Here is a 13,651-nt window from a genome sequence, read left to right on the forward strand (position 1 = left end):
AACGACGCCATTCGAATATTTCAAGGTGGGGAAAAAAACAGCAAACCTCCGTCTTTCAGAGTTGTCTGAGAGCGAGGGGGGAAAATCAAAAGCGGGGAGAGAGGGTCGCCCCGAGACTGTTTGTTTCTCTACCCCTCGCACTTCAAATCTAATTCAGCCCCGGCCCTCTCTCAACCAAACATATATTATCACAAGCGCCATAATATTTTGCTTCTTGAAAGAGCAGACCTTTAACATCCATCCTTCAAAAGGGGAAGGGGGGAGGGCGGCAGAGGAGAGGGGGTGGGGGGGGGGGGGGCAGTGGCTGCTGCAGCTCCAGTGATGGCTGTATTTACAAAGTGACAAATTGGGTTTCCTGGGATGTGTGGCAGCCGAAACAGTGGACCCAAATAGCCTGATAAATGTAAGATGGAGGCTTGACAAACTGGTTTATTTTTATTACAACTACAACCGCAATCTCTTTTAGTCCCCTGTTTGTTTTGTCCCGATGGAGGGCTGTTAGATTTATCATACACATCAGGAGAAGGTACAATTGCATGTGACAGGGGAGGGACCGCGGCAGGGAAACTATGGCACGCCGGAGGACTCAGCCAACCTGCTCCCCCCCTCTGGGTCAGCTGACCCGGGGACAAAAACCACGGCAACAATAACCATGGCGCCAGCTTTATCAAGGCAAATAATTAAACCCAACATCCACCTGGCGTCCCTCCGCAGCTGCGCGATCATTGCACAAAAAGACTGGCAGCAGACAGACAAGTCAAGAACAGCGTGTTGCCAAATTAGCAAGGAAATAAGATTTCAAATGCAAAAAAAAAAAATCATTCCTATCTATAAGCCTGTAAGGTGTTATCATATCAACCAATAAATAAATTTATAAATAAATGGGAACCGTTTTATATAGTGAATCAAACTGTGAAGAACATCATGCAGTCCCCTGTGCAATACCATTGAATGAAATGGGTTGAATAAAATGTCTTTGAGGGATCATTAGAATCCACTCCAGTATTGGAGTTATATATAGAATGCACACACAATGGATATGTGTGTGTGTGTGGGAATACACAGCAGATACACACATATCTGTGATCTAATATCAATTTAGGAGGATGCTATGCAGCAGTTAAACCCTGTAACCATTTCTCCTGATTCCAGTGCTCAGTGTCTGGCTAGGTTCTATGAAGGCATTAATGGAATTTTCTGGAGAAAGACTCGGGCATGCCATCGAGCCCCAGGACAGAAATGATGTGCGAACAGACAACATCTCCGTGAAAACGAGAGAGAGAGGGAGAGGGAGAAAAAAAAAACTGGAGCATGTCCAAAAGGAAGAGGTGCAACCTGGCTGCCTGCTATCCCCCTGCAGATTGAAGTCTTGCGAAGAAAATAAAGTTTATTGCCTGGAAAGAGGGGGGAAAAAAGCATGTAAAAAGCACTAAAGCAATGGAGGTGAACAATTAGACAGATGGCCAGGTTTCAGGGAAAAAAAGAGAGAGGAACGCAGAGACGCAATCGTTCAAGAATTTTATGAGAGGGCTGACAACTCTGCCGCTCTTCAAGGGCGTTGGAAAAGTTAAAACCACTGGAGCCTCTGTTTAACTTTGAGAATAATTGCTGAGTGTGCAACACCAGTGGCACAGGTGACAATGCTAACTGCTTGTAGCAAAATAATATTTTAGGTTTCAGCTGTGATTCATTCTTCCATCTTTCCCCATGACAAAGAAATCGGATTTAAAAAGCAGGAAACGGCCCAGTGAATTCTGCAGTAGCCCTACTCATTTAAAATGATTATTCTGTTTTTCAGTAACTTTAAGTGGCTTAATATGGTTGTAGTGTCATTTGCTTTGAGACATAATGTTTGTCTACGCAAAAGATTTTTCATCTGATACAATAAAGAGGTAATTCAGAGAAATTGACAATGAAAAACAGAAATATAATATAAAAATGAAGAATATCTAACAAGTAATCAAGATACAGAATAGCAAAGGTAGTGTGAAACTGCATGAAAAATAGCAGATAAAGGCTGTATATACTGTACATGTTGCAGGCTTTATGGCAGGTGCAGTGCAAAAAATTGCACATGAAAACATACAAGGCCCGAAGCGGAGGTGGTGGCGGCTTGCGAAATGAACCACCACATGGCGAGGAATCCGCGGACAAGGTCACCAGCCTGCTAACCGTGCTGTGACCGCGGAGAGCGGCGGCGAAATAAATGTTGGTCTCAGCCCATCTCCTCAAGAGAACAGCTGTCCATAACATGCGAGCGACCTCTCTGACCTTCAGCGCGTGGGGGGGGGCCGGGGCCCGGAATGAGACCGGCAGCCCTCTTCTGGGAGAGCGCTCCCGCTCGGAAATGGCTGAGGATTCGCTTTTTTTTTCTCCCCCTCCTCTCCTCCGCGCTTTTTTTCTTTTCTTTTTTTCTTCTCCTCCCTCGCTCTTTTGGACGAGACGCAAGCTCTTCCCAGCGGGCACGGGCAAAAAGACGCCCATAATGATATTTTATAAACTTCTCCTCTTTTCACAGGTGCCTCTGTTCGTTTGTTTCTTTATTTGGCCGCGGCTAATGCGCCTCATCAATTGCAAAAAAGGAAAAAAACCTAAGAGTATAATAGAAAGATGAAGCAACATTCTATTTTTTAAATGATTTATGGACTATTGCACATCTCATGAGTCAACAATGTACAGTACCGATTCACATCTTTCGCGGCTCCATTCAGGGGAGCTCACGTGTCAATAGGTGATAAATCTCCCAGCCCTCCTGTTCCCCTGGCGTGGGGAGGGGGGGGGGGGGGGTACAGGGGGAACAGGGCGTGCTGCTTCACAGGTAATGCACTTTTATTTGCCCTTCGGTCCCATGGAAGTCGGGGTGCAGCATCCACATCTTTCTCCTCGAACAGCTCCCAAAAAACCATCCCCGCGCAGCCCGTGTCCAACCACCTCAGCGCCACGCCCCAGAAAAGCTCGCACTGCAAGCCTGGCGCTTCCATTTTGTTTTCAGCCTTTACAGTGAGCCGAATCCAAATCCACCGTGATTTTTATGTACTAATTCACAATGTTGTTGAGTCAAGATTCGCACTTGTTGATACATATTTTACAAACATCTTCTCACTAGTGTTTGTGTAAAAATGGCCAGGTTTTATAATGCTTTATTTTAACTAAAATATCCTCCTCATAGGGTTTTCCAGAAAAATTAAATGATGGAAACCTATACTGTATAAATGTATAATTTGTATGCAGTTAAAAAGAGAGCATTATAATACTCTGCTCTTTAAATGGAAGCTAATCCAGTCTGTAAAATGTGTGTTGTTTATGAAAAACATTTTACATTGTAACTGAGTAGGCCCAGTTACCTCAGTTTTAAGGACCTTGAACCTGGAACTTATTCTGACAAATATGTAGCCTACTTCATAAAGGAAGTGCGGAATAGAAGAGTGGGTTTCAGCCTGGGCAGTGGAGGATCGCAGCACAGTCAGGGAGGGGGGCAGAGTGGAGGGGGGGGGGGTCCACCTGATCCAGCCCGTGCGTTTCCCTCTCCCCTGTCGCATGCATTGGGGAGCAGCAGCCGTAATGCAATTATAAATCCGGCCCTCCAATCCAATCAAATTAAGAGATATGAGATGAAGCGAGCGCCTTCCTGCTCAATACGATGGCAAGACACTCTACTGACCCATTTAATAGTTATGGAATGGCCTTTAATGGAACCGGCTGCGTGGAACAGCAAAATAATGCAGTGCCTTAATGCACAGGACTCTCACCTCTGCCTGGCCCCGGCCTGAGGAGGGGCCTCACTTAAGTGATCAAAAATCACTCCGGCCTGATGTGCTGTGCAGGGGGTGACCGACCGGTAGAGTGATGCAGCAGAGACTGGTCCACCCCACCCCCCCCCCAAGCCCCCTCCCGCCGGCACCGCCGCTGTCCCACCCTGCAGCTAGCACGGCTACGAACAACGGACAGGAACCTACCAGGGTTCGGCGTCCCAGGAACACGGTGTCTCTTTTTTTGGGTGGGGGGGGGGGCAAAGTAAACAGAAGAAATGCGGTCGCGGGAGAAACTGGGAGCACCGAGGGGCGGCGGCGTTTCCCTGCTGCCGCGGCGACCGTGACCTTTAAATTCACTGGTTAAGCAGGTAAAGGAGGCCGGGAGGAGACGATGTTAAAATACACCTGGATGTCACAAGGCTTGTTAGGACTTCGGCAGAGAAGGGCACCTTATCAAGGATACGAGATCAAATGACTTTGACCAACTCATCCAGGCCCATAGATTAGTATTTGCCTCGGAGGACTGGGAATTATTAAAAAAAAAAAAGAAGAAGAAAAAAAAAAAACCTGCGACCTTGCCTTGACCAGACCACACAAAAATTGGTCATCAACTTTTAAGGCTGTATTTTATCATATATTTTTTAAAAGAAGAAAAAGAAAAAAGAGGGGGAAAAAAATGGCAGCGCGCGGAGGCTCATTCATCATTCTGTCACAATTATGACATTCGTTCATAAATACCAACCAATCTCCTCTCCACCTGGCTGAGTCTTCTATTCAGCCCTGTGTAACTCCCTAATTACAGCCTTTCTCCCCTGCCCGTAGCACGCTCCGCCCCGCGCTCCATCACGTTATCTCTCTCTCCCTCTCTCCCCCCCTCTCTCTCTCTCTCTCTCTCTCTCTCTCCAAAAAGAGTAATGATGGAGCGCCGGGGCCCGGGCAGAGACCCTTAAACTTTCATACATACACACACACCGCAATTAATAAAGGGTCCGGCCTCTCCCGAGGAAAGACGAAAGTGCCTGTTCAGCACATGAAGGGAGAATATGCAATTTTCTGAAGTTAAGTCTATAATAAATTGATTTCTGCTTTCTCTGACACGGTCCCTTCCTAATGAAAGCTAGATAATCTACAGGTTTTTCGCTTTTTTTTTTTTTTAACTCCTTTCTTCCCCCCCCCCCCCCCACCACCACCCTTTCCTGAAATCAAGTTACAAATCAAGTCATGGGTATTGGGGAGATATGGGGGAGATGCGGGAAGGGCACGGGACGATTTTCCGGCTGAGCGACGCGGAGCGGCACGCACGTGCTCTCCGCACGCTCCGGAGAGAGGGAGAGAGGGAGAGAGAGAGAGAGATAGAGAGGGAGAGAGAGAGAGCCAGCACCGGCACCGCGGCGGGAAACAGCGAACCGAGCAGCTCACAGTTCATCCTCCCACAACTACTATTTTCCATGAGAGGGAAACACACTGACAAAAAAAACACAATTCTTTATAATTGAATGTGAACTAATGGATTCAAGGAAATATGTTTTCTTAACCAAGGCGTTTGTCTACATTTGCTTAAAATTCCCCAATTCAAAAGGCATAAATGAGATATTTTGCAGTACAGTTCAGTCTACACAAGATAATTACTGCTGAAATTAAAATACTGTCGTAAGCTTTAAGCACTGAACAGGGGAAAACACAAGTGGTCAACAAAGATCTGATTAACGGGAAAAAAAATCATGCACATTTTTAGGAAGACATTTAGGAAAGCATCCTGGCTACAGTACATGAAAATTCAATCCATACCTGGTAGAAGACTTCTAAAGGGTTTTAAATATTAGCATTAATATATGTTACTCAGACGCTGAAATTTTGAGTAATTAAATAGAATGTGTGTCCTTCAAATAAGAATAAATTATGGGCTTTTACAGACAGCTCTAATATACAAAATGATGCATCACAAGAGATGGTAACATTTACAGCAGTTAGGCACCTAATCTCAAGACTGAAAAATAATGGGTGCCATTCAAGGGTAGACGCAATGCTGCACAAACATTTAAAAAAACATTAAATAAATGCCATACGCAACCAAACAAACCGGAACCTCACTTTTCTGTCGGGCTGGCAGTTTACAACACAGGTAAATTGTTTTAGACCGTCTTAAATCATAACTTAACAACCAAAGCGTACCGAGCCTGCTCTTTTTCTCTTTTTCTCCTCTATGCACCACAATTCGATTGTGACTGCAGTACGGACGCATTTCCACAAACTTCAGCTTTCGAAGCCGATTTAGCAGGGGTTGCGAGTTCTGCGCGGGTGCGCTGCGCTGCTCGGCCAGTAAAGCCTGCGCTGGTGCGGGAGCAGCCGTCGCATGCGAGGGGGCATGCGGCAGGGGGGCATGCGGCGGGGGGCATGCGACGTAATAAACGGGCTGGGTCATGCACCGCACTCCCCGATTTAATGCTCGTTTGGCCTCCGGCCCCCCCACCGGTTTTTGACACCGCAACAACCGCTGTTTGGACGTTTCAATATTTAAAAAAGAAACGTAGGAGACAGGGGCCCTGGTAATAATTGCAGACAGTTTGCTTTTCAAATAAGATCGAGACCATGGGGCCTAAATCAAACAAGATTTAATCAACACCAGAGACACGGCATGGGTATGAAAATGGAAAATGTTTTAAAAGAAACTAATTACACAGACATATTTCAAGGAGGAATACCAAATAACCCAAAGGCCCAGTTTTATTCTAAATGCAATACTGTTTTGTCTTTAACTTTGAAAAATTAAACGGACAGAAATGACCCATTTTAAACAAGACTCACACACTGCTACAAACCGAGTGTTTGATAGCAACTGATAAAACTTTTCTTTTGCTGTTGTGCTTTCAGTATTTCAATAAAACAGATTTGAGCAGAAATTCAATCAACGATCAATTATGTTACGCGGAGGGAAAACGCGACCGAGGAAATGGCTCTTCTAACAGCGGCCTCGTCTGCATCAATCATAAAGCGGGAGATCAAACACGCAAACGCACACCGCTCCCCTCCGCTTCCCCCTTTTCTATTGTGCCTCCTTTCCCTCCGAACCCAGCGGGGCTCCAATCCCAGTTCACTGGGAGTTCACTAGAGTCTGAAGATTGTTTAGAGCACGCTTTCAGCGATTTGTAATTTGAGAGCCGACTTCGGGGACCTCCCCTTTAAACGCGTCTCATTAGAATTTTATCAAGATGCCGCGTTTCAGGAACACACCTGGTACCGAGGTACTAACGCGAGTTAATACCGCTCGGATATGAAGGTTGAGGCGGAAAACGCACTGCCGTAAGTGTGCGATCTCCCTGTAGTTCCCCGTCCATTCCGTAACGCGTCACATATTCTCTCCCGCCATTAGCGAGCGCGTCTTTTCCGCGGCGCTCGCGTTAGCGGCCACGTCTCTCTCTCCTCCTCCGCTTTCGTTCCTCCTTTATCTGACCGCAACAGCACGACGAGGGGGAAAAATTAGATTTACATCACACGACGATGTGGATGGGAGTAATGCATCTTTATCTTCCCCGGGTATTGAGAGCTTTATTTCCCCAATTTGCCGCACCACTCCAGCGGGTTTGCACACTGTGCAAAAAATTTCTACAGATGCGCGCCATTGTTCCCAGTGCCCCAACGGCCACACTTAAATACTGTTTCCCATTACTCGCTAATATTTCAGAGCCACAAATAAGCGCTAACAATTACATATTCACATGGAGCTTGTTTTGCAACTGAGCATGCGACTTTTCTGATTCTGTACGTGTTTACAGTATATCGTCACGGAAACAAAAAATGTCCGTGGTCAACCACGGAGACATTCCCTTCTCTTTGGGTCAAGCGTTTTCCGGGACCCCCACCCAGGCTCAAAGGCATCTCTGAGGACCCCCATCAAAAAGGGTTATAATTTAAAAATATTCCCAAATCGATTTATGGCCACTGTACATCACATCTGTCCAGGGTACAGTACCTTCAAAGACCCGAAGGGGTCCGCAGACCCCCTATCGAAATCCCAGGGGTTCACTAACAACGAGGGTGGTAAAAAGTCCAACGTCCCACTCAGTGACAACTTCACTTTTAAAATGTCAGCAGAAATGTTTACTTTCCGAATCACACGCTGATGCATTATTCCAAGGGCTTTGCTACATGATTACTTTTCTTTTAAATGAGTTAAGGGTTTCTTCCTTTCTTTTTTGCCTGTGTGCATTGCTGGGAGAATCACAGCATCCTCCTCAACAAAAGCCTCAATAACTAAGGGGAAGAGAAAACACGCAGGACACAAGGAGATGGTTTCACTCCCTTTGATATTTGATTATTGTCCCTGAATACATCTGCATTATAAATATGGCCGCACAGAACCAAACTTTTTTTTTTCCGGCCTACAACAATTGGATCAAATGAGAAAAGTAAAGCTTGGGCAATTAAGGAGAGTGAAGGCCTTTGATCTTCACAATTGTCTCTATGATAAGCAAATCATTTTATTCTCTGTATCATAGACACATATGAGAAACATGAAATTATTAAACCATCCGCATTCCCTTACCCATCAGCCAAATACAACAAAGGCATTCTTTTTGTTGTTTCTCAAAAAAAGTCTCATTGTAATGCAAAGGATTAAAATTATGCTCTCAAACCTTATTATGGGATTTTTTAAAATAGATTTATTTGTACTTTGCAAAACTTTTTTTTTTCAAGTTGTTATAAATTACATTTTGAAAGCAAGTCCCCCTCAGTATGTGGCTTGTATCTAGGGAACAAAAGCACAGTCCCAGAACAGAATAAGGAGGAAGGCATGAGGAATTTGACTAATGAAAACAGGGCTTTCATTAAATCTTCCAGAATCAACACGATTAATTCGAACTCAAAACAAAAATATCAGGCCTTTCCCCACAGCAGGAGCAACACCATGGCTTTTCTTACTGTATGAGAAGGACATTTTCGCACTAGTACACACACCATTTAATTACATTCAAAGCTTTGTCTACTCCTTGTCAAACGACATTCACAAATTTAGACTTGTGTGTTTACAGTACACAAGTCTAAATAAGGCTGAAAGTGAGAAGCAAAGCATGGAACATGAATATAATTAAACCATTTCTAATAAAGAATATGTAAACCCTGTAACATGATTTTCTTTCTTCGATTTTTAATAAAAAAAACTTTCCTTTTTTCAGTAGAAAACTCTGGAGGACAGCAGGCAGGTGTTAAAATGCATAGAGTAAAAAAGAAAAAATCTATATATCTTTTTTTTTTCTTTTAGGGTAAAAAACATTAGCTCATTTCTTACATGAATGAGTTCCTCAATTTAACGCCAATCTTTGAAGGTAATGTCACACCGTCTGATCTCGCCAGCCTTCAACGTGTAGCATGGCGTTATTTACATTCTCAACAAAACCTCGCAAAAAGAACAGAATGACACTCAATTCCACTCCCGGCCTCACATAATTGCCAGAAGTCTCAAGTTTGTTTGAAAAAAGCCTTCATGTTTATGCAGAGAAAGGTGTTTGTGTATTCAAACCGAATTGGACAGAGGTACGCTCCCGCACATGGTAATTAAAATAGGATTAAGCTGCATATTAAATGAAAAATATTATTTGGGACAATATCCTGTAGCTCACAGCTTTCTGTTTATATTAATACATAATTCACATTGAGGGAAGCTGCTAGCTGCAGAAACGGTCAACTACATCCATCTGTCATATACATTTGACATTTGATTAGTGCTCAGTATAAATTGTCACATGCAGTGTTTTTGTATAATTTAGATTTAATCAATAGAGCAATGTGAATTCTGTAGTATGCTAAAGTACTGCAATGTTTATATTGGATGCCATTGTCTACAAACACCACTGTAGATAATTCTGAAATTAAATAAAACATATTGTTCAATTTTGCAGTTACGTACCAACATTATTTGAACCAGTCTTTTGCAGTGTAGCCCACAACGTACATCTCACAACCAAAATAAGTCACGTTTACAAATGTTTCCAAAAAATAATTGATCTATTTTGCTACTGTATTTGCAATTTATTTGCACACACACATATATATATATATATATATATATATATAGAGAGAGAGAGAGAGAGAGAGAGAGAGAGAGAGAGAGCTCTGCAGGCTCTTCTAGGTACTTCTTTGCAAATTGTAACCTGGCAATTCTGTTTTTACAGCTAACTAGTGGTTTGCATCTTACAGTGAAGCCTTCCACTGACATCCACACCTGCCACGTGAAGAGTTTTCCGGATCAGTCAGACAGGTGTTCTTCTCTATGGAGAGAATTCTTCAGTCATAAACTGTAGAGGTCTATCTTGGTCTACCAGGCCCTTTGTGATTACTGAGCTCACCAGTGCTCTCTTTCTTCTTAATGATGTTCTAAAGAGTTGATTTTGGTAAGCTCAAGGTTTGGTATGTTTCGTAAAGTTTTTTTTTCTTATTTTCTTATTTTTCTTATTAGTTTAAAATAAAAGTTAAAAAAAAATTAAAGTAAAAGTTGGTGAGAGAGGAACGCTACCATTCTCGGGCTGATTAGCTACAGCCAAAAATATGTTTTCACAAGGACCTTTGCTCCGTGTAGCCTTTAGCAGTTAATAGGGGATCTCTACGGAGCTACAGCAGATGTTGGCTCTCCCCCACAGGGATGGAAACCATAATCTGCTAAATATAGAGTAAATATGAGTTTTTAATTCATTGATGTCTTTTTTAATTTTATTTTGCTTCCCGAAGAAGGTAATTGTCATTCATCAAGCCATAGAAGTTATGAATGAACAATCCTGCATACTGCCTCAATGAGACCTTTTACCTTCTTGCTGCCTCTCAGCTCAATAAGTACCATTTAAACAAGGGTAAAAAAGGGAGAGATTACGGTTCTGCAGGGATAGAGAATTGACCTTGATAATAAGTACTGTGTAATTCAAGCATCAACACAATTGACCTTCTCTTAGGTCATTATCGTAATAATAAAACAAAAATCAGGGAATGCTGAAAATACACTTGTATTCATGGGAGGCCTAAGAGTGTGGGCTAAAAATACACGGAGTTACAAGTTTGTGTATCATTGCTCATAATTTACGCCTATAATACTGTTATAAACTCCAATAAATAATAATTTAACGCAAATATTTTTTTTATCCCCAAGTGGGCTTCACAGCAGGGCTAACATTAGCAAAGAGCAGAAGAAAGTGACAGTGCCACCCGCCCAGCAACCTAAAAAGCCGAACCTGGAATAGGCCTACTGTATATCGCATGAACCATTTTAAATATTATTATAAGACTTTTTTTTTACCTTCACACTACACCATCCTACTTGTAGCTAAGTGGGCAGTGACAACTCTGGACAAAATAAGCACTGGGGCTTGTCCCAGCGAGCATTTGCATTTAACTACACGGAAACCTCAGGGGTGTCATTTTTTATTTATTTTTTTTACCTGAGAGCAACACTCTTTACCATGGTCAGCAGTAGACAGGAGATTGCTCCAGGTTAAGATCTTTGCCCTGGGTCGAAACGGCCCTCCTGGAAGACCTCTCCCCAATGGCTCACTAATTACATACTAAAGAGCAGCCCGTTTTCACCACCACTGTTTTAATCAATACCCCGCATTGCTGCTGAATGATACAACGCACTCACTCCACCTCAATTAAAAATATACGCTACAGGCTAACATATTAAACAACATTAATGTACTTGTACTGTAGGCGACATAATGTAAAAACAGCATGCACGTGTTCTTACTCTTGCAAAACGAAAGTTAAACGAAAACGACACCAAACTTTGCACGCGTCCCAACGTCCTACACCGAAGGACGAAGGCAAAAATAGTAGTAACGTTTTTTTTTTGGACACAAACTTAAGTGTGCGACAATGCATGGCTTTGTGCTAATAATAAAGACACCGGACGACCGAGTTACATGAGAGAACAGGACTGGAAGAGAGGGGGGGGGGGGGAGGGAAAAAAAAAACAGCCAGTGACAAAAGGGCCTTAAAGCAATCTGAGAGAAGGAGAAATAAATTAATCAAGCTGCCAAACGAAGAGGGCCGGGGGATGACCCCTTTCTGGTCTCATTACTTCTCCATTACCCTTTTTGAAAAACATCCTCTTTGTAAGATCACTAATTAAGGATCATGAGTTTGGTGGGGGGGGGGGGGGGGATTGCACACTCCCATCCCTGCTCCAACTTACCTTCATTCGTCATTCTAATAACTCATCTTTGAAGCCTTTTTCGAACGGACCAGGTACTAATGGATGACCATGGGCTTAAAAGGAGATCTTTCTTTTTTGCCACCTTTATTTGAAGTATGATCTTTTTCAAGGCGTGTTTGCACAACTGAAGTTCCCAGACTGCGCTACAGTTATAAATACATAACAGAAAAAGGTCAAAAGGAGCCACTCGATGGCCTGTTCCACTGCGGTCTGATGTAGCTGGCCTTGTGCAGCTTCTGCAATGTGTCACTGTCTTGTTGGGAACACAAACCTTGAGCTTGCCAGCCAAGACAATGCTGCCGTTTGTGTTTTAAAGGAACACCTGTGACCGAGGTGCACTTGTTATTGTCCTGCGTGACCATTTGTCTTTGTTCCCTCTTGCTGTACCATGCGCTACAATGACTTTCTGTTGCCTTTTTCCCCCCCCACTTTTTTTTGGGCTTCATATGGTCGTTATGAATTATGTCTACATGAAAGCTTTCTAAACACCCTTTCATCACAAACATTTTTCAGTTCGGTTTATGAGCACTAAAGTTAAACGTTTCTCAAGACAAAATAAATACAGCTATTTCCAAGGCAACGGCGAGAGCACGTTTGACGCAGCACTGGCTAGGCGGCATTCGTGGAAGCAAAAGCAATATCACGCGCGGGGTTATGAAGTCGTACCCCGCGCACCCCTCCGGCACCTGGCACACACCGGAACACGGGCGACTGTCACGCACCCCTATCACGCATTTTTAATAATATCACTAATGGTAATGAAGGAGTTAATGGAACGATGTAATAAATCCGCGACGTGTTGAACCGAGGCAAGGTCGAGGTTCAGAAAATCACAGGCCGTCAATGGAACGGCGCTTGACAGGAAATAAATGATGCGTTGTAAACAAATTGTATTATTGCTTTAATTCATGCAGCCTAATCCAATTTGTCAGGAGAGAGACCAGCGGCGGGAGCGGAGAGGCGAACGGCGGCGAGAGGGAAGGCATCAGACGCGGAGAGCCGCCGGATAAATGCGTTTGGACGTGGACGCCCGATCTCTCCGTCTACGCTGTACCTGTAAACGGATTAAAAGTCCGTATTATAGCCGGAGATAATAGGTTTTGCTCCAAAGTTCATCAACATTTTGTTTCGTTCCGCAGATAAATTGAATAACCGTTTTTAAAATCGAGTTTGCCCGAGATGTTTGTTTGACTCGTCCCGCCCTCTCGCATGCATGTTCAGACTGGGGATATCCAGAGGAGGGGGGACTCTGCTCCGCGTGCGGTGTTTAAAGTTCAGGCAGTCAGGACCCATTGGCTTGACTGCTGAGGGGAGAGGCAGAGGTGAGGCTCTGTGGATGATGGAGGCTCTGCCTGCCTGTCCTGCACCGTATCGCAGGCTCTCCTTAACGTACATTAATATAAGACCTACGTTTTCCCTTTCAAATTACATACTGTACATCTGTGAAGTGAAGAACAAATGAACAAAGACTTCACATGATGTAAGTTTTTACCTGTTCTATATAACAAAAAAGAGTGGACGTGCCACATCCTCTTACAATAAATATCAAATGAAGGCCTTGGTTTCATTTGCATGATATGCTATGTAATGCACTCCTGAAAGAACTGTAATATCCAAACTTTTAATCATAATACAACAGAATGTGCAGCATAGGCATGCACACACACAACGCATGATGAATTTGTTTATTGTTTGAAATGCA

At 43.5% G+C, this 13,651-nt stretch overlaps 1 protein-coding gene across 4 annotated transcripts in view; it reads right to left on the reverse strand.

Annotated features, from left to right (window-relative positions):
* wwox (WW domain containing oxidoreductase) overlaps nt 1–13,651 on the reverse strand; it is a 306,560-nt gene that overhangs the window by 227,122 nt on the left and 65,787 nt on the right. The window contains exon 6 of one of the 4 annotated variants that reach the window (XM_064313816.1): nt 12,920–13,003. The exons of the other annotated variants lie outside the window; for them this stretch is intronic. Coding sequence (XP_064169886.1) covers nt 12,935–13,003 — 69 coding nt within the window. The 3' untranslated portion in view covers nt 12,920–12,934. Of the gene's footprint in view, nt 1–12,919; nt 13,004–13,651 lie in introns of those variants that run through there. 4 annotated transcript variants of the gene reach the window in all.

This window comes from Anguilla rostrata, chromosome 16 (genome assembly GCF_018555375.3).
Source record: "Anguilla rostrata isolate EN2019 chromosome 16, ASM1855537v3, whole genome shotgun sequence".
Taxonomy (NCBI): Eukaryota; Metazoa; Chordata; class Actinopteri; order Anguilliformes; family Anguillidae; genus Anguilla; species Anguilla rostrata.